At 41.8% G+C, this 22,467-nt stretch overlaps 1 protein-coding gene and 1 long non-coding RNA gene across 17 annotated transcripts in view; one reads left to right on the top strand and one right to left on the bottom strand.

The window, feature by feature from the left end:
- The window catches only part of LOC310866288, a 579,577-nt gene that overhangs the window by 517,878 nt on the left and 39,232 nt on the right, over positions 1-22,467 (bottom strand). The window lies entirely within an intron of this gene.
- Positions 1,037-22,467, top strand: part of LOC310866095 (mitogen-activated protein kinase kinase kinase kinase 3-like) — a gene marked incomplete at its 3' end in the record, with an annotated part of 59,039 nt that continues 37,608 nt past the window's right edge. For all 16 annotated transcript variants that reach the window (XM_083775416.1, XM_083775428.1, XM_083775415.1 and 13 more), the window contains exons 1-7: positions 1,037-1,267; positions 18,758-18,815; positions 18,951-19,041; positions 20,968-21,032; positions 21,122-21,177; positions 21,919-21,966; positions 22,117-22,159. In XM_083775416.1, the coding sequence (XP_083631542.1) occupies positions 1,172-1,267; positions 18,758-18,815; positions 18,951-19,041; positions 20,968-21,032; positions 21,122-21,177; positions 21,919-21,966; positions 22,117-22,159 (457 nt within the window). In that variant the 5' untranslated portion in view covers positions 1,037-1,171. The remainder of the gene's footprint in view (positions 1,268-18,757; positions 18,816-18,950; positions 19,042-20,967; positions 21,033-21,121; positions 21,178-21,918; positions 21,967-22,116; positions 22,160-22,467) is intronic.

Genomic DNA, 22,467 nt, shown 5'->3' with positions numbered 1-22,467 from the left:
TACTATACATATGGTATTGTGGCCTCTATATCGTGATATCGTATTGTGAGGTTGTAGGCAATATCCAGTCTTATTCAGTTTGAAGGTATTTTGAGTGATAATGAGCTTAGTCTAGTTTTAATCCTTGGGTGTCTATGGGATCAAGTATCAGCTTCTCATAGAAAAAGGCAATATGATTATAACTTAGATAATACTGTACATTATTAGCAAAAGTGCTTTTCAAATAAGAGTAGCCTATTATGTAACAGTCGGTTTGTATTCTGAAATAAGGAGGAGCAGCACAGGCTATGCCTAATGATTTACTTGAATGAGAGCAAACCATGGGTGATTGCGAGGTGTCAATTGTCATCCGAAATTAAATTACATCTAAATAATTCATAGAAATGTGCATTAACAAATAGGAAAACATTGTGAGTCCTTTTAGTTTAAGCACCTTTTATACAAATTTGTAACGGTGCCACTGTAGTGACTGTACCAGGATTTTAATTTATTTCGACCGTAGGTCACAGATTACTATGAAAACCTGCAAAACCTAGAGTTCTCAACAGGCCTGAAAATTAAGGCCCGGACCTACCTGGGCCCTCATCAAACCATGTAGGCCTACACTCAAGACACTGACCCCGCTGACCACCCTTAGATCTCCATATGGAGCTGACCTGTTTTGACATTCCATATGTTGATCAGGCGACCTGAAAATTTATTATTTTGGTTTTCTTGGAGGAGAGATGGGGGGGACCTCACCTACTTTTACTGAGATGCAGTTACTGAACAAACTGTGAGAGGCTACAAATTACAAAAGGTAACCTGGACCTCCTCAATACATTTCTGTGTAGATTTCACGCAGTTAAATGAACAGAAAGAACAGGTCAGGTAGAGTTACTTTGGATCATGGATGGATGTATCCCCTCTCTGCTGCTCTGAAGGGACAGACAGACAGAACAGTGGGACAGACAGACAGAACAGTCACCGGACCGTACGCCAACATTCGTGCGCATGCTCCTTGCGCAGTGGACGCCATGTTGAAGTTCCAGTGGGTTCGGGCTGTTGTGATTTCTCTCTCTGACGCCGTATGTTTTTAAATATTTCGTTTCCCCACACATCCCACCGTGCTGGTGTCTGTCTGCGTTGACACGACCACCGGGACCCCCACCCGACACGGGAGTCGTTCACGATGGATTCCAGCGTGGACCTGTCCCGCAGGAACCCGCAGGAGGATTTCGAGCTTATTCAGCGGATAGGAAGCGGCACATACGGAGATGTGTACAAGGTAAAAAAAAACGGCAGCCTGGCTGGTAGCACCCAGCAGCTAACTTTTAGCTCTTTGGGTGGCTACGTTGTTGACAAAACGGGAGCTTGTGACACGTCTGTGAGCGTGGATCAAAACAATAATGCAGCAACGCTTTTTCTGCAGCCTATTTCGCGGCTGGGTGGTGGAGAATGTGTCTATATATCTGGTTTGATCCCGAATAGCGCAGCAAAGAATGACAGCTCCGCCAGATCATGATAATAATCGCCTAGTAGGCATCAACAAAGCACCAACACAACTATAATCCCCTTGTTTACCCCCCTTTTCGATGAACAACGTTGTTATTGATCGAGAAAAAACGGGCTTTGTTGCCTGGTTTTGCGTATTGAAAGACGAGGCTAGCTGGAGAGGAATGAGGATTCATGATGTACACAAGGCCCCGGGGCTGCTGAGCGCACACGGCTACAATGCTTATCAGTATCATCAACATACTAGAGTAGACCGTATTGATATTTGTTATCATATGGCCAATAGCAATAGTTTGACTGTTATGGGTATTGGGTACTATGTCAGGGTTTTATCGTCTTGATGTTAGGTATGCGATGACATTCAGGCACCCACTCTTGAGTTGACGGGGCATGTTTGTTGTTTACCAAGGGACTCCGTGTCGTGGAATTTAATGTCATAAATATTACATAGTAAAACCCTGTTAATTTAACTTTACAGTTTGTATAATTTGTACACTGTTTGAGTTACAAATGGATCAATTTAATACATACTGGTGTGTGGGGAGAGAGGCATTTGGCAGCCTGGGTAAATTCATCTAAGTTTTGATAGGATGTAATTATGACGTTTGGTTAACCTCAAGGATCATAATTAGTGTTACAAGTGCAATAAAATAACCCAGGATCAGGAATGTAATGTTTTGGTTACATTTCATTGTTTTTTCTTCATGTTTGTTTGATTATTTTTAATCAGGCTTTTAGGCATTTTTGTGTGATTTCTACAATAGATCCAAAATGTCTCTCATTATCTCTTTCTTTTCTGATACACTAATTATATACCTGCTAGAAGTAATCTTGTTTGGGTCTAATTTAAGGCTAAATTTTTCTTTGTTCTAGGGAAACAAGTGTAGTCATTACACTACTGGTTAAAACGGTAACTTTTACAGTGATTTAAATTCATGGGTGATGTCCCAGTGAAAGCTAATCTTCACATAGAGTAGAAAACTGATGTCAGGACCTTTTTTAATGGTCAGTGTAACTGTTGCATAATGCCAAGTTCACAGGTTTGATCATCGCCTAAAACTGTCAACTTGAACCTATGGTAGGGTGCTCTTGAGTGGGAGCAAATTGTTTAATACTATGGCTGACTGAGTTGGGAAGATATCCAATTGTGATTTTTCAGGCTAGTATTGCGATCAGGGTTCGATTCAGAATCAACTTGGTCACATCACAGGTGTACAGGTGTGTATAGAAGTGCTTGAAATGTGTTTTTTGTGGGAGCTCCATCGGTTGTTGTTTTTTTCAGGAAAATAAAAATAAAGGGGGACGGAGAGCATGGGGAAGATATCTATTCTACACAGTGTCATGAGTCATGACTCATGAGGTTAACCACAAAGGTGGTAGTGTACATGAGATCAGACATTAAGGTGCAATTTGTGATGATGCAGTATGTTAAAGTCAGTCTTAAGTTCCGTTTACATTAATAACCACAATGCAAATGAGTAGAACTAGAAACTGTCTGGAATTCTGGCTGGTAGGTTGATCAAATACTCAGTCACAAGGTAATTGGCTTGATTTGCCCAACTATGGTCCATTTCCTGTTTAATTATCCTTGTGCAAGACACTGAGCCTGTTTCAAGGACAGTGCAGTGATGCCAGCATGTTGACCCCAGGGGGTCAAATGGTCCCACCTGCTATTTTATCGAATCTTACAGATTCACAAAATCTGACAATTTAACAATCGTTTGTGCTGTTATATCAGCTGCGGGGAAAAGTATTCCTAATGTACTGTGTTGTGTTTTGGTGGCAAACGTGGTACTAAACGTTCTTTGTGTACATGGCATGAATGCTGAAATTGTTGTTGCAATGGTTCCTATTTGAAATGGCTTTTGGCCTCCTTTGAGAGTGTAAACCCTGTTTTTATGTTTGATACAATATATATTCAGTATTATGCTATTTTGGTCAGTCTTTTAACATCCAAGTCTATTAAAACTGTTGGTTTTCTACAGTAGTAGATGAATTACATAATGTGTGTGTGTGTGTGTGTGTGTGTGTGGGGAGGGGGGGGGGGGGGGTGTACTTAACAGCCTGATGAACCTGTTGGGTACAATATTTCCGCCCTGGTCTGAATTCTACATGCATACAGTAGGCCTACATGCGGCACAGCTGGGCAGCCATGGTCTTGGAATGCAGTGGTCCTGACTTCCTGTGTGTGTCTGTGACTGTGTGTCCTATTGTTTCAGATTGCTACAACAGAGGAAGAAGTTAGAACAGAATGCTCAAGTACACACACAGGTGGATGCATAGTCTGTCTCTCTCAAACACATGTGTGTATCCATTATCCACGAGATCCCACTTCCCAGTGTCCCTTGAGGCTTTGCATGAATTCCTGTTGTCAGTCATTCAATTAATTTGAGTGATCCCTGTCATTCAATAATAATGTGGGAACACAACCCGAGTGAAATAAAGAGTCATATTAATCTGCCTACTTAACCCTGCAAGCTATCCCTCCACACAACTGATTCAAATGAATGAATGATCTTGACACTTGCTCTTAGCAGTAGCCTAAAACCTGTCCTGTGTTTCATTCTGACTGGCTGCTGACTGCTGCGGTACCTGAATCTCTGCATGGGGATTTGATTGTGCCTGTTAGGTGACTTCAGTGCTTGATAATAAGCATTGATCATTAATTGAATCAGCGGGAGATCTTATGGGGTAAGTAGGCTGACTAATAGGACCCTTTCTGATTTCCGTTCCCACATTATTATTGGTTGATGATTTGATCCCTCAAATGAATTGAATGACTGACAACAGTCAATTCACACAATAAGCTCCCTTGTGGATAGATACCTCAGCCTGAAGTGATTCTCAGCTGAGCCTGATATGTATTTAGTACCTCCAATAGAGTACATAAGTCTAACGTCAACACCACACGTCATGTGGCAGCCAAGTCTATGGACCTTTTTGTTTGTTTTGTTCTTGTCACCCTGTGACGTCATGTGGCAGCCAAGCCACGAGTGTGATTTTTGATTGATTGAAATTTGTTAATGGTGCAGTCAAGGTTATGAAAAAAAAAGATCCCATAGATGTGTTAAATCATAGCCCAGACTGAGATCCTGTCAGGCCCGGGAGGTTGCTCTGTCGGTAGGCCTATTGCTTATGATATTTTGTTATAACATCTATGTTTGGAGAAAATATAATGAATTCTGTGGAATGTGCGCAAATTCATACAAAACTAGTACTACATTAGGCAATCACATATCACTGTCCCCACTGAAGTACGTCACGTTCCAACAAAAACATTGTTATCAGTCTGTTATTTAGTTTAATTGATGACACAACTGAGAACTGACATGTGTGAAGGGAGATGTATAGTGTACTCGTCATTTATATATACATATGTGAAATTTGTGCTCTGCATGATTTACCCATCCTATAACAATTGTCTAGGAGCAATGAGCATCCATTCTATGGCTTCTAATTAGGCCGGGGTTGCTCAGGGACACACATCTATACAAACATCTATACAACCAGGGTCTCTGGCTACCCAGGTGGGCTCACTAAACCACTCAGCCACTATCCACTATCAATGGTCGCCATCATTTCTGACATTCTGAGCCTGAGAACTGTCAATTTGTAGGTGGCCTTAATATCTTCTTACTCTAGTGCTTTTTGAGTGGTGCAACCACTCCAAGGAACAGCAATGTCCTTAATATAGAAATTGTCTGTTGGAATTTTGAATAGGGAAAATATCTGATTCTTCATGATGTGGTTTTGATGACTTTTCCTCCTCCAGCCTGGTCAGATCGTGTGTGTGTGACGCTTGGAGGCTTGCATGCATGTCATTTGTTGAGGGGTGAGGCTTGCTGGGGGCATCTCATTTTAAATGCCTCGCCACTCTGGTTCTGAATTAGTTTGAAAGAAATCTTGGAACCATTCTAGTGTCAAATCCTATTTTGAGATTTGCCTGCTCATGTGATGTATCTGGTTGGTACAGGACACGTTCAAACCAGCTCTTTAAAATAACGGGGGGGAAACAGGTATAGGCCTCCATTAATAAACAACAGAAATGCTTTACATAAACTAGGAGCATGACAATTTGCTCTTTATTGTCTATCGTTTGTATGGTGGTTTGGGGGCCCTGTATTCTTAACTTTTGGTTGTTCTACTTTTGCACTCACTGAAAGCTTCTCTGTATATGAGCATCAGCTAAATTCCTAAAATGTAATGTAAATGGGAATGTTTTTTTCCTGGCACAGTTTTTTCTTCTCAGAATTCCAGGTTTAGTTCCTTTGGTCAGGTTGCAGACTAGCGAGCCTGTGTGTACAGTACACATGCATCTACTGTGACATGCATTTAAGTTGCATATATTTTTTTAGACAACATGATGTATACACGGAGCAAATGTTTCTTTGGCTGTCCACAGTGAGTCAGCAACACTTCCTCCTGATTTGTTCTTATCCAAGCATGCACAATGCACGCACACACCAATTCCAGTGTGGCATCAGTGTGTGAACTGAAGTGTGCATTATGTCATATGTGACTTCACAGACCAGTGACCACCACCACTAACTAAATGTCCTGAATGCCTACAGTTAGAGTATTAAACACTATTATCAATATCATTCTATACCCAGTTTAAACTAGTCCGCTTCCAACACTAGCTGTCCCATCTATATTCAGTCACACACACAGAACACTGAAGTGTGTCTTCTTACACAAGTGAGCACAATACACATGTGAAGAGCACCAATATTCTGACTGTACTGCACTCTGGTACAACACAGACAACAATTCCAGTTCTTTCTGAGAGAGAAAACAAGAAATTACTCAAGTCATTATATATCCGCTTGCATTCCATTCTATTGCATATTGTACCTTAGTGCCTTTCTGTAGTCGCGTCTGCAGTCTCTAGTCATGGTGCGGTGGGGCAGAGGAGAGCAGGCTTAGTGGGCGTATAGGGATAGTCTCCCATTGGCTTAGAGGCCAGCCAATCATGAAAATCTCGCCACTACACCGCTAGTATTCGCTACTAGACCACGTGAGAGACTAGAAAGTCTGTTCATTTATCAGCTCTGCAAGCCAATCATAAACATTCTCTTTAACACTGATTGCAGAATGAAATGTCTGTTAAGAATGACATGCATGTGACATTGTCATGTATGGTTATTATGGGACATGGCTAATGCACACTTAGACAGATTAAAGCAGAAGTTGTTAAAATGCTTGTGGGACTGTGCATGGGTAGCATGTCTGCTGGATGCTTGTCTTTAAGATTGTGTTTCAAGGGCTGACAGATGCACTAGTAAAAAACACTTCACTGCATGCAGTTTCATTGGGTTGTTAGCTGGCAATGAATGAGCCCTGCCGGGTGTAGAGACTGAGCCTATCCCAAGTTCCAAGAGCACCATTACAAGGAACAGTGGAGCAAAAGTGTCAATTTCACAGGACCGGTGCGGTTGTCTAAACCAGGGTTGCAAAACCTGCAAAGCTTTCACCAACGCACACATATCGATCCATGCTTGTTGCGACCCAGCCCACATGGAAGGAGCACATCTGCAGTCTGCACACAAATTATTTAGCCGAGCGACCCAACCTCCCCACAAACAACATGTTTTGACCAAAAACAAGTTCTTGCCAAGCTACATTTTTCAAAGAAAACCAAAGCGTGCTCTTAAAAGTACAAATGAATCGCATCACACAGCAAGATCAGTAAAAACATTGAAAATTCGAAATCCCTCAATGCAGAGGGTATAACAGTGAAAAGTGAATGCAACTTTCTATTTCATTATTGCATTGCAATTTATGTTGTACAAAATTCTGCAACGCAATAGATATCACCAACGTTTGGGTCCCGCTGTAATAGAGTAGTATTTGCACAACTGGTCTAAGAAGTGGGATATATATTTTTCAAGATGTCGTGCTGGCAGCTGACAAGTCAAGAGACTGTCAACTGAAAGGTTGTTGTTCGTGTTCCTTTCGATTTTTAAGTCATCCGTCTGATCCGTGGTTATCTAACAGCTCAATGAAGAGGTACAGAAAGAAGAGAGGAGAGAGGGAGATGGGATGATGTGTAACGTAGGATCTGAGGAGCTCAAGCCTTACCTTTATGTGATTCACTATTTGAACTACCACACTGATCTGTTGCTGTCGGGTGTCTATGAACCACTGACTTGACCTATACATCATAGAAGCTACACTGAAATCTAGGGCTGCAGCTATAGATCCTTTTCTAGCTGTTATTATATTGATTACTTTTTCAATGAATAAAACAATCCAGGATGCCAAGTTGGAATTGATGAAAATGTAGGAGTGCATGCCTCACCCTGTTATGCGATACCTGTTGTACCCGTTTACCATTGTCAGAGTACCCGTTGCCTCCGTCTTGCCGTTTGGCTGTGGCTCTTTGTCCCTTTTTTGCATATGTACATTATATGGATATATCTGTAAGTATCTGTCAAAATTAGGGGTGCTCCGATCAAGACTTTTGTGGTCGATCACTGATGTGATTACTTATTTCTTTCATGTTTGGCCGATGCCGATTCATGTTAAGTACAATATATCAGCTTTTTTGCTTCAATATATCAGACAAATATCAGACAGACTCATTGACTCAGACTCATTTCCGACAACTTCTTCTTTCTTTCTTGACAACGTTCAAAACTCGCGTCTGCTCGGCAGCTGGCGTACGCTTTGTCCTCACCTGTTTTTCTGTCGTAGAACAGCGGAGCAGCATTGTTTGACCAGCTGAGAGGCTGTCACAGGCATCTAAACATATGTTTTCACTCCTAAAATGTATAAAACTAATAATAGCCTACATGTGAAAAAAGAATATTTTGTAAAAGCATGTCATATGAAATTGGTAGGATATTATCATATTTCCAAGTGTGCAAGCTTATTAAAATCGTGCAATTAAAAACTGCTGCAAGTCATGCTTAAGCCATTTAAACAGTGTTGCATGAGCGCATACCGGTAGCCCCCCCCGACCCCCCCCCCCATGACATATCAAGAGGCATTTGCAGTGCTGCAGCCTGCAGCTTTAGCTTTTCTTTTCGCAGATAAGTAAGTCTACAGCCATGTCTTTCTCACGTCTCGTCCTTTTAATTAAGGATAAACCTGACGCACTCGGATGCCACTAAATGTGACATGCCGACAGTGCCGAGGCAGCAAAGTGCATGGGGACCGCATCTTTTCTTTTTCTTTTCTCCGTCATATGGAAATCACGGGGTGCCAACTTAATTCATGGTCCACGGACCTCCACCACTACAGCCTACCACCAGTACCACATAAATAAGGTTTAGGCTGCGAGGCATGCAGCCTAATACAGTAATGTCATAAACGTGCATGCAGGTCACGACGGTGACAGAGACAGACAGAACAGGAGCGGAGGAGGAGATGCAGAGTTGCAAAACAGCATTTTTCACGGGCTGAAACTCATTCCAATGATGTGAGCAATGTTATTTAATTAATGCTTCACATAATCACAGGTTCAGGTTTTCGTTCACTAATCTTGTTGTATATTAAATGAATAAACATTTTAATAATTTTATATACAACTAACAACACACAGTGAAAGTTGCTTGCAAATTGCAATATGTGCGTGCGTGCGTGCGGGGGGGTGAGGAGCAAGGGAGGCAGCAAGGGAAGCGAAGCGAGAGGAGAAACAGACAGCTTTATTTAATTCATGCAGGTTTATTTATTTAAGATACAACAAGTTGCAAGTTGCGTGTGCGTGCGTCTGTGTGTATGAGAGAGCTGGGGCAGCAAGTCCAGCGAGGGAAACATTATTTTTCCTGTAACCATGGTTTCCAGGACGTAAGGCAGGTGTTCATGTCGCACAAATGAGTGCGTGCCCGATAGATTTCAGCCGTCACATTTATTAACGTCAGAACGAAATTAAGGAAGGATCAGCTGTTTGCGATCACTTTATAAATGCCGTGGCGACGTGGGTGTACTACGAAACCTGCACTCGAATCTGTGGCAGATTTTACACTCGATTGATAAATGAGGGCCAAAGTGTTGCATGAAGAGTGTTGAATGCTACTACAGTAATTGATTGATTGGACATTTTATTTCACAGTATGTAGAATGGGTACATTTCATACAAAAGCACAAGTCAATATAAACCTGCTACTTTGAGGATAGGTATAGTAGGCTATAGTAAAATAAATTGGGACATTCCATATATCATATGGAATAACTAGTCAAAGCTATGTTTTTCAGTTTCAGAAAACAATGTTTTCATAGACCCATTTGCTTGGAAAACAAACCTGGCAACCCCCACTCCACGGTCAGTTTCACTTTAACAAAACATAATGTTTTCATAGACCCGTTTGCTTGGAAAACGAACCTGGCAGCTCGCGGTCAGTTTCACTTTAACAAAACAAGATGTTTTCATAGCCATTCGTAGACCCAGCTTGGAAAGCTAATGGAGATATTTTCCAGGACGCATTTCCAGGACAGAATCTGTATTGTGACCTCAGTCACAATATGAATTACATTTTTAATTCAACTTACTTTAAGTGCGGCCTGATGCTGCTGCATGAACAAAATGGATGGATGTTTTTAGTGAGGTGAAATGCAAACAAAAGCCAAAGGAAAGATGCAAGTTGGAACGTTATCTCTGTGGAGCATGTTTATTGACATGGTCTGCGGGGATGGACGGCAAAAATGGCAAGCAGAACGCCGTGGGTACTAGTTAGGGTGGGGGAGAAGCCGAGGAGGAGGTGACTAGTTACAACGCATGAATAATCTGAGAATACCATGTTGATGTTGATGTTATATTAGAGACCCTGTTGGACCGGGTCTAAAAATACATTTGAATTATACTCGGTTCGTTTCGGACCGAGTTCTTAATTGAAATGGCACATTATTTTGGTTCGCAGCTTTTTTTAATAAAAGATCAGATTTGCATATCAGTGAATTTGGCGATGGCCGATTGAGTCATTAGGAATAGGAGCTAGAATCGTCCGATTTTAATCGCCCACCAATCAATCAGAGCATCTCTAGTCAAAATGTATCTCTTTTATGCCCCTATTGAGATTCTATATCTTTGTGTATAGTGTGGCCTACACATTACAAACTAAGGTACCGGTCGGCTACAGATCTTATAGACAAATCCATGGAACAGTGCCCTGTAGGCCAGGTGTAGCTAATCAGTGCTGAGGTGTAAAGCTGTGCTTAATGGTACATCTGGGTAATGGCTGCGCTCAGGGCACCCCCTCCGTGGATTTGTCTGACTCTATAGCCTGTGGTCACTCTCTTCATATCCCGATGGTTCCGCTGTGCAAGTTCGGATCGATGGTCCTCAGCCCACTGAGAAGAATAATTGATTCATAGGTTTCCTCATTTTTTTATAGTAGGATTATAGTAGAATATAGTTAGATAATACCAAAATAGGAATTGATTTATTAATCGATTATTTTATAAAATTATCTTTTCTTTTCTCGTTTAGTTCAATTAGCTGTTACACCCCAGTGAAATGCTGAGTTTCAATTTAACTCTGTGGATAAATTGTGTTTCTCACATTAGAATGTCTCTTCAAGTGTCATTAACTCTGGTTCATGGCACTGTCAGCACAACCACTGACCACCAGCCCACTCTGTGGTTATTACCTCTATCTAGAATGGTGCTGACACGGAATGGCCCAAGAACGCTTTTCCCCCTGCTTGTTCTCTTACCCTGAGGTAAAGGTAAAGACAGCAGGGATGTTTTACATGTTGGTGAAAGGCACAGGTGTAAATTGGTAAATGGCGATGCATGAAATGAGCTGGAAACTCTGAAAATGTCATGTCTGGCGAACTGAGGACAAGCGAGTGAGGGATAGCTGCTGCATGTTAGTGGCCCTAAGGCTTTAGGTGTAGCACTAATGATTGGAGAAAACAGGCTTGTAAGAGGGAGGAAGCCCGTTCAAATCTCCGGAACGCCTGGGAAAATTGGCTCAGTGGGAGTGAATTGCTGAAGAGCTTGCTCGTTATCAGACTGATGCTTATTTGATCTCAAAGAATTACAGGCACAGTGCTGTGTGTGTGATATTGTAAGAAAGTCATTGCTTAATATGGCCAAATGCGGTATTATTACTTTTTGTGTGGAAATCATTCATAATTATTGGATTTATTGAATCGTTAGAATGTGCTCAATGTGAAAGATACTTGAATACATTTTCTTTCCTTCATTTAAACTCCCAGTCTCTCTGGCAATTGTAATTTGCAATTTTGCATTATACTGTGCAGCTCCAACATCTATTCACTGTTATTTGCTTGTGATGTCAGTGATGTGGTTAGTGAAGCTTATTTACGTTATTGTCGCATGTGTTAGAAGTCTCTCTGGATAAAAGCATCAGCTCATTACCTAAGCTGTTAAATGTTGCCTCAAGCAATGCACTTAACCTCCGACAGATCCATTGGAAATGCTGAGTGGCCCAAGGTACACATCTGTGTTTATACAGTACAGCTCCCAGTCGCCACTCGCCAGTATAAAGAAATTGTCTTGCTGCCAGATGATTGGAGATCTCTGCCATCCAATCATTTGCAGATTCTAAATGCAATGTAGTTGCAGTGGAGTGAAACGTTTTAGATAATGTCTTGTGAATCTTGTAAAGAAAGTTCTTATAAATGCTTATACTACCTCTCTGGCCTGCCGGGGCGCCTGAAGGAGGGGAAAGAAACTGGTCGGAATAACGTGTTCCTTCCACCCGCTACGTCCGGCTGGGGAAACTATCTCCTGTCAGGTGAAAAGAAGCAGCTTGGACTCCTCATGCATAGAAAGAAGCATGAGGTCAGCCCACTGCCCCTCAGGTTGGCAGAGGAAGTGTAGCGCTCAGGATTAGCTAATTGACACTGGGTGAAAAAATGGGTTGCATGGGAGAGAGGGATTGCCAGATAGGACTTTCACAGGGAAAGTGAATTCAGGTGAATTTCCTTGGACAAACGTGATGACAGTATCAAGAGCAGGTGAGTAGTATAATGTTAGATATTAATTATAATTTACTAGCCCTTACCCGTTGTGAGACGGGCGCAGTATCCCCCTTGTGGCCGTGGGGGGTACTGTGCCCTGGGTGTTGTCTGACACTGAGTTGTCTGAGCGCTTTTACTCTGAAAGCCATGAACCGGAAACACTTTCCTAAAAAAGTTGACTTTACAAAGTTGACCTTACATCCTGATCATTTTAATTTATACGATATATGATCCAAAAAGCGTTCATATTTTGCCGGAGAGACGGATGAGGAGCAGAAATGAAGCGCCAGCATATCGATCCATTCATCACCACGGAGAGCGCCCTGGATTAGGAGATACGAGTCATTCTTTCCGCCGCGCTAACATGTGAGTCAACGGCAAGCTAATAATTGCCCAGAGCGTTAGCATACGGCAAGCGAAAGGCGAACAGACAAAAAAGATAATAGGAAAAATTCTGAATATTCTTATCTCGCCCCGTATCATTGAGGATGCGCTAGGACGTCCACCGATGTCCAAGGCACCTCTCTGTTCGAATCCTTAAGACGGCCTGAGGCGTCGTATGTAAAAATTGTGTTAATCATTAATGTGTGGACTGTGGAATCGAAAAAAGGGCTTCGTTACGCCCTCCATATTATTATGGTCAATGCCTGTGTGAAAAGTGGGAGTGATTGGTGCAGGCAGTGAGGAGCTACGTCAGTCACAGTGACACACAGACACACATTCAGACAGACAAACATTGATTGAATTATAGTATGATGATAATTGAAAATAATGCTGCATTGTGTACTGACTGTTAAAGGATTAAAGACCCCCTCTCCCTCTTCAGTTTGTTTTATGGCCATAAGGCTTAGATTTCTTATGCAAAATCACACTTTTTTTTGGTCCAATATTGGACCAATATTGAAGGAGTGCGCCGGTGATGCGATCGGTTTCCCAAACAGTAGCTTTGTTTCCAGCTGTTCTCACCGCTATTCTAGCAACTGCCCTGCATTTAGAAGTATCCAGATGTAACCTCGCGCCATGTATGGTGGTGTAGGTGGAGATTGCTGATTGTCTGGCAATGAGATACTAGTGGAGAATGATCAACACTCCTATTAGCATAAAAGAGCCATGCAGTCTGACATGTTCAAAGGTTAACCTATATTCAAATATGTACAAGATGGGGCAGTCATTGGGCCTTCTCTACTTGAACTAACAACGGTTAACACTGATCCTGGATCACCTCAGTTCAGTGTCTGTCTACCAGGACTTATCTCATTAACTAGATACTGTAAGTCTCCTTATCTCACTCTCTCTACCTGTCTCTCTCTCTGTCTGTCTTGTTGGTCTTTCTAGACACACCAGCTCTCTGTCTGTGTCCATAGCTCTTTACTTATCTTTTGTTTATAGTCTTGTGCTCTAAAAATAGAATCTTAAAATTAGATTTTGAATAGTTAAGATACTATTTTGTGGAGGAATTATAATTTCCTTTTATTGAATATTTTATTGACAGTTTAAAAATACAGCATTATGTAAAAAAGCGATTATGATCTGTTTGTTCTGTTTACATGTTATGCGTAGAATTAATTAAGCAACTATGAAGTGTGTGTGTGTTTATAATGGCAGATAGCCCTGATAGTGCTTGTGATTCTAAGAAGTGTTGTGGGCTGAGAGGAGGATGATCAGGGTGAGATAGCACTGTTATGCTGTTTTGTTTTTGGTCAAAGAAGGAGGAGGAGGAGTGAAATGTCACACCGCTGCTCTACTGCGCCGACCATATGCTGAGGGTGTCACATGCACACACACACACACACACACACACACACAGGGCCATGTTAATTACAATCATTACTCGATCCTTCACTGCGCACTCAAAAATAGCTGTCTAGCACAAGAACTCACACAGAGTTATGGTTGTACAGTAACACAAATACACATTAAGATGGCAGTGAAATCAACTGCCCCACTCTCTAGTACTGCATGCATGCGCACGGCACGCACACAGTCACACCAGATGGATGTAGCTCTTGGGATTAAACTATAGTCAAACTAACCAGTCTAACATGTTTTTGTATTCAGATCCATTTTGGTTAGGAATTCAGAATGAAGGAATGGCTGTACCTAAAACTATGTGTGTGTCACACAGCATGGGCAAATATAAAAACATGCATATTATGGCATGCCTTTTATGAGAACATCCTGTACAACAACATTTTGTTTTCTCACTTGAAAGTTTGAACTACTGCATTAGTACTTTTTCGACTTGTTCTGCAATCTGCATAGATGCAGATGTAGGCCTTGAGGCAGAGTTGAGGTGCCTGCTGTGAACACGTACTGTAAAAAAATCACACACGTGTGAACTGAGTGGTGCAATTCCCCCCCCCCCCCCCCCCCCCCCCCCCCCTCTCTCTCTCTCTCTCTCTCTCACTCTCTCTCATTAGAGTCACTACCCCTCTCACTGTTTCTGGCGCCCCCTACTGCTATTATTAAGTCACATACTCATGCTTACACAGACACACATACTCGTGCTTACACAGACACACAAACAGGTACGAGGACATTGCAAGCTGGTTGTAGGAGTGGTTGCACCACTCAAAAACTGTACTGTAAAAACTGCAATATGCATGAGGCCTGCTTGCCATAGGGATGTGTGTACTATGGTTGTGGTGGTGGTGGGGAGGTTCATAAAGGACAGAATCAGTGGAAAGACTTGGAGACCGATCATGGAAATTGGAAACGACTGGAAAACCCATATGTGGAAACTTGAAAGCCACGCATGGATACAGTGATCCCTGCAAATTCCTACTGTTTATCCTGTCTAAAGTGACGTCTATACTAGTATTGGGTTAGGGTTATTTTGTCATGCCAGACAATTGGCCGCCCAATCCATTTGTTCAGCAAATCACTCCACCGTTCACCCCAGCCTGTCACTGTCACAACTACGTGTAACTAGCTACTCATCCATACAACAAGACATTGGTTAGCTGGATAGGCTAATGCTACATTCCATTGAAGTTAAAACTCGAATATCTTGCTTGGGTTTGCTGAGATAAACAGACATGTTATATCAGTATAATACTTTTTATAATCATTATAATAGACATGTTTACTGTCAAAGGAACTGCATACAATTGGAACTACTACCTCTGCTCTGACTTTAAGTGGAATGTAGCATTAGGGGCTGTGTCAACAGAAAGTGCTTTTTGAGCTGCCAGTGCCAGCCCAGTGCCTTAAGTCATGCTAGGAGCAAGTCAGACTCCACCTCTAGCTCCAACCTCAGTGACCTTGCAGGCTTTGTAGGAGCGCTCTACTTTCCAGTGCTGCAGCGCAGCTCGCGCTCTCTGCAACTAGTGTTTTGTTTGATGGAGCATCCTGCTGGGCACCTCAAGTAGAAACTAGTTCAACATTGTCACTTCTTTTCAACTGATCAATCAAAATTGAGGAAGTGGCAAGACTAAAGATCAAAATGGCCGAGGGTGGCTAGTGGCTACACAGTCCTTGTCCTAACAGCAGGCCTTTCGAGATCCACCGCTAGATCAGTTGCAGACTTGGTTTCTTCTGTTATTAGCTGTTTCAGTTAGGTTATTTGAATTAATAACACAAATCATGTGACAATCAAAACCTATCAACAACAAGCTTTCTGTCAGCTCTGGGCATAGCTATTTTTTATGTGTTAATCACTTTAACATGGGGGGGGGGGGGAACAAATCTGTGGACTTAGTCCTTTAGTTAGCCTTCCAGCCAGCCTATAACAGTATGTAGCCAATCATCATTCACGTTTAAACTACCGGTAGTAATGGTCTGTAGAGAAAATGGCAAAGCCCTGTTGTGTTCTCACTTTTTATTCTGCGTTTAGAGGCACAATTGATTGAACACGCTGTAATGTGCATGCTAGGAGCTAGGAGGTGGTGACGCACTGCCAGATAGACCAGGCATGCATGCGTAGAACCTACGGGTGCAACGGTTCACGGTTCGGTTTCGGTACATAAAAAAATAAAAAACAAATAAATAGCAATGCATGTTTTATTAGTCTATCCAGACACACTCCAGTATTTTCTGCCTTTTCATTACTTATGTCGCCATATACTGTGCCTTTCAATATTATACTGAATGAAGGGGAAAAAAATCACCCTATGCACGTGCAGCGGCAGGGAAGAGAAGGGAAGGGGAGGGAGGCGGAAGAAAAAAGTAAACGCGTTTAGTTTACAATTATAGATCCACATTTAATCTCTGCATAAATATTTAAGGATATGCTTATAATGCTTACAAGAAGAGTTCCTATATACAGCCATGGAGTATTTTGTTGTTTTTTCTGACGGAAAATACTTTTAATGAGCTCCTGCTGCGAGCACAACAACGTCAGGTAGGCTAATCAATATGATCCTGTATTAATCCGATGGTGTTGCCTGACGAATATAGACGATCTACAGGCTCCCAATGTGTATTGATGCTTGTGGATCAACTGCTTCCAAACAACACCAGGTGGATTCACTCGCGGGTCGAAGGGAACTCTGATGTTTTTTTTCTTCTCTAAACCGAAAGAAATGCGGTCCGTAAAGGCGTATTGAACCGTGCAGGGCGTACCGAACGGTTCGCTTTTAAACCGTAAACAGCTGCACCCCTAGTAGAACCATAGACATAAAAAGGTAGACGCCTCCTTCGGCTCTGAGGTGTGTATATATCGAGTGGAGGCAAGCTTTTGTGACACACGCGGAAGCATAGCAGAAGCTTCTGCGTGCGTCACAGAAGAGACGTTTGGTAGGCCAATTTAAACGTTTAAACGTGGCAATTTAAACGTTTGTTTTCTCATGTCAATAAAGCTCTATTGGTTTGAATTGATAAGTCCCAGAAAAGACGCGCTGTGATTGGCCAGTATTCACGACGCATCGTGCCTGCCACACTTCCGCTTGACCTCCCCCTTACAGTGCATACACCGTCATGCCAATGAACTTCAGCAGCCAATGAGGCATCTAGGTTTTTCTATCTATGCGTAGAACCACTTCCGTTCTACTTCCTATGACATGGCTGCTTGTTTACATTCACCAATGCAGCTGTGCAGCATGGTTTTGCGTCTCGCTAAATTTGTATTCCTAGAATGAGTGGGGCGAGGGAGCGCTTGCTCATCCTAGAAACTCAAATATCGCCTACGGCTCTTCACAATGTAATGAGCATACGCAAATTGAGCCGACGTGAGCCATGATGACACACGCAAAATCAGGCCAATCCATCCAGAAAAGCCACTCAGTTGGCCTAGCTGGCCCACTAGCCATTTTGCCAGTCCTGCCAAGACTGTGTTTTGTTGTCACCGAGCTGGCACAAATGTCTATGACTCATCTGGTCTGTCTGCTGGCTCCCTCCTCCTCCTCTCTTGTATCTCATGTTTTTCATTGTGTCAACTTGCTCCCATCATCACTTTGTTTTGGGTTGGATATTTTCAACTCTGCAGCATTTTCTCTCTATCCTGCTCTCCCCCTCTCACTCCACATCTCGAGTCTGTGACTTCACTTTTCATTATATTTCTCCCTCTTTCTTTTTACTCCCAACTCTCTCTCTCTCTCTATCACCACTCTTTGTCTCTGTGTGTTCTCTTACTTTATCTCTATTTCGCTTCTTACCTTGTATTTTCCTCTTGTGTGACTTTAATTTTAGTTTTATAGTCATCATATTCCTGTGGGTGCGAGCATTCCTTCCTGGGCATGTCCAGTTACACACGCACGGACGCACACACATATATATTCACGCACACGCGCAAACAAACTGGGAGAAGCCAGAAATTCATCCCCACTGTCAAAGGCAATATTTTATTTATGTCCAATTCATGTATAATTTGTTTTGCAGGCCACCCTCCCTGCAGTTCAATGTAAATATGGCAGACAGCTAGGCAGACTATTTATAGAACACAGACCCAGTGTCCTGTAGAAACCTGACATTCTACAAATATCTAACTAAGCACTTCATGTCAGTTTGAACAAGTGTGTCATACATGTTTGTAAGACACATTTGCTCAGTGGCGTGCTGGACAAACCGTCAGACTCCGCTAATGATACAATCTTTCCCAGGGTCTGTAACATTAAGATCTGGCCTCACCAGTCACCACGCCACTGTTTACTCTTACTGGGATCCTGTGAATCAAAAAAAATGTTAAAAAAAAAAAGGAAACAAAGGAGGAATATTGTCTACTCTTTCACTAAATCCTGAAAAAGAATTACACTCATCATGTGTGTGATGTCCAACATGTTAATGAAATCCACTAGCTGATGATCAGATCAAGTGAACCGATGGGCCAGTTTTGTCTTGTGATTATTCTGCTTCTGATTCTTATTTCTCCTGTCTTTCTTCCTCTCTCCATGCAGGCACGTAATGTTAACACAGGAGAGCTGGCTGCCATCAAAGTCATCAAACTGGAACCTGGTGAGTTCTGTCTATCTTTCCACCCCTCCCCTCTGCCAATGTTAACTAATAAAGTAGCAGTATGCTGTGTACCAAACAAGCTAGCAATCTAGCATCATCATCAACATACTAAATCATGTGTGTAATGTGTAACAGGTGAGGACTTTGCGGTGGTCCAGCAGGAGATCATAATGATGAAAGACTGTAAACACTCCAACATAGTCGCCTACTTTGGGAGTTATCTCCGGTAAGACAGATTGCATACTGTGTGTGCGCATCTTATTGTGCTATTGGTTACCTAATACCTATGATGGTGTGATGGGGGAAAATATGCATATTTCACCTCCTTTTGTGTGTGTGTATTGTGTTTTTGTTTCAAAGAAGATATTAGCCTATCCAACTATCTGTAGCACTTGCCCTAGCCTTGACCTCCTACAGGCGTATGCAAAGGCTCAACTTATGTAATTTAGATAGCATTTTATGTAGACTTAAACATTGACAAAGGTAGACCCGCTCTCAGTTCTTACTCAGTCAGCATCACAATGTATTGCTCATACTAATGTTTCAATCCCACTGTCTGGGACTAAAGACAGCGATTCTAAAACGATAAGAAAATAGATAATGCTCTGCCCATTTCTTGTGCTCCTCCTTCTCCTGCGGGAGTGTCTCAATAATTGACCATGATATCTGTACAATTTGTCACATTATAGTCCACACACATAAAAGGAAAACTGGAAGTGAGACACCACGACACATACTTTGTCTTCATAAGAATATGTACAGACATTCCATATATAATGAATGAAAGATCGGCTTTCACAAGTCAATGGCCACGTTTATATGAAGGGTGATCATTCCGAATAAATACTTCAGAATAAAATACTTCGGAAGTAATGTTTTTTGCTGCGAGTTTCCATGGGAAATGTTCATTCCGAATGAGTGTTTATATGGAGAAGTGATATAAGACATGATACATGTTAATTCACGTGAAACTACGCCATCTGTTGGACACATAAAATATAGGCAGTTCATTCATTGTGACTGTCTCAACAATACAAACATTACAGACGAAAGTCGATACTTTGAAATCCCATCATTTCATTCCGCAGTAGCTTTGAGGCTGCTGGTTGGATAGGTGCGGGCATATATGTTTACCATCTTTTTTTCCCAACCCGCTGCGGCTCCCCTTCTCCGCTGGGAAGGTGATCATCTCGTTTTTATTTGTACTTTATCATCTACAGCACGGCCAGGGCACGCAACACACTGATTATTATTGTATCGGGTCGCTCGTTATTTTTGAGAGAGAGAGAGAGAGAGACCGTTGAACACACACACACACACACACACACACACAGATAGATCAGGGGTATCATCATCTGCTGCTGCTCCACGTTCCGAAATGCACGAAATAATGCGCTCTATGTGCAAACTCCTCGGCGCGCCTTGGATATGAGCGCCTTGGAGCATGCTCAGAAAGACCAGAATGAACTTGCATCCGAAGCAGTGTATACATGAGTCCAATTTTCTTTCAATCGCATTGAACATTGGAATAATCCGGCCAGTGACATCGGAATGGTTTTTAGATCGCATTGAGCATTTTCATTCGGATTTAAGTTTTTGTAGGTGTTTACATGACAACGTGTAATAGGATTGAACTTCTATTCGGAATGAAAAGGGGATTTAACTGGCACTGCCCATGTAAATGTAGCCATTGAATGTTGTGCAATCTCATGAAATGAGTGTACAAAGGGAACCAAATGGACCCGTAACTTTAACCCGAGTTAAATTAGCACTCAGGATTTTACTGTGTATTTGATACCAAAGTTTCAAACATGGCAAGAGTAAATATAAAATATAAAAAATGTGTGCATGTGTACACATGCACACTAATTTACACATTACGGGTGTGATGAATATGATTTGCCGTGAAAAATCAACATCATTGCAAATTATGCCTTTGCAAATTTATCGGCATGTATTATTGCACATTCTGTGTGGATATACTCAGTTAAAAATATGTTTTTGGATAAATTCATGGCATGAAAAACAATGTCCTTTTGTGTGAGGACCTTTAATTAAGGGAGTCACTGTTGTGAACAGTGAGTGTCTGTGTGCATGCATGCTACAGTACTGACTTGTGTGTGTGTGTGTGTGTGTGTGTGTGTGTGTGTAGGAGGGACAAGTTATGGATCAGTATGGAATACTGTGGAGGAGGCTCCCTACAGGACATCTATCACAGTATGACACCCATCTATCAAAACATGCAATCATACTCTACATGAGAATCACCTGTTGGTTTTAACTTCCTGCTCTTTCTCTCTTCTCAGTAACTGGCCCGCTGTCAGAGTCTCAGATAGCCTATATGTCCCGTGAGACCCTACAGGTAATGTTCTGTGTATTTGTGTGTTTATATCTGTGATTTGTCTGTGTACAGTGAAAACAAAGGCTAGCTATTTTAACCACTTTTTAAGCGCGTATACTAAACGGGTCGTTACATGAGTTGACGCTGTACTTGGAACACTTTTCTCGTCAGTTGAGACTCCGTGCTATATCTTCCGCTACCCCTTATCCCTACACTTATTTGCCATTTTTTACTATTTTGAAAAACATTTTCAAGTTAAAATAGCGGATCTACAACCACACAACGTGTCGATGTAGATCGACTAGTTGAAATATTTTAAAATGTTTTTCAAGATAGTAAAATATGGTAGAAGTTTAGGGATAAAGGGTAAGGTAAAGCCAAAAAAGATAGGGCCATCTATTCCAAATCTCTTTGGCTTTTCCCAAGTGCTCAAAGCGCTTTACAATGGTTCATTCTTTCATTCATTGGAGGCAAAGTTTTTAGTGTCTTGTCCTAAGACACTTTGACATATAGATAGGAGGAGCCGGGATTCAAACCACGGATCATTGGACAACCTGCTCTACCTCCTGAGCCACAGCCGCCCAATTTAAGCTAGATGTTTAGAATATTCTAGTCTATGGTGTACAACATTTGTAAATATTTCTATGCTGCTGCTGTTCAATGTAAATCACTGACCTCATGGAGGGTTAAATATATTTAATATAGTGTTTGTGACATGTCAACATGATCTAAATCGCTGTGTCTCCTGTGTGATTCTGATAGGGCCTGTACTATCTACACAACAAAGGCAAAATGCACAGAGACATCAAGGTGAGCCTGGAATTAAGCCTTTCTATGAACTTTTAAAATCCTGTGTAAGTTCATAGAAGTCATGAAAAGTGTCTTGTTAATATTTATTTTGCTATTTGCTAGTAGTTTAAAAGCTTTTTGACAAGGATTTCTTCTGCTTTTGTGTGTTAGGGAGCCAACATTCTCCTGACAGACAACGGCTATATTAAACTAGGTGAGTGTAACGCATTCATTGAAAAACCCAGTGCTCATTTAACCCTTGGCCTACAATTCACGGAAAAAACGGAATTAATCGAAAAATCTAAACCTCCCGTTAACGGAAAAAACGGAATGACAATCAATATCAGTTATCGCGGGGTCAAAAGAGCAAAAATTTATATTTTTTCGCTAATATCACTAATGTTGGATGTAATTTACCAAAAAACGGCCCGAAATCCGCGTGATCGTGCGCTATCGTGCACGCGCGCCGTCTCTATGTGCGTCGCTGTAAAAAATTTTGGGGTTGATTTGAGGTTAATTTGA

This window comes from Protomyctophum parallelum (genome assembly GCF_964188405.1).
Source record: "Protomyctophum parallelum genome assembly, chromosome: 10".
Taxonomy (NCBI): domain Eukaryota; kingdom Metazoa; phylum Chordata; class Actinopteri; order Myctophiformes; family Myctophidae; genus Protomyctophum; species Protomyctophum parallelum.
This window is presented reverse-complemented; position numbering and strand designations above follow the sequence as displayed.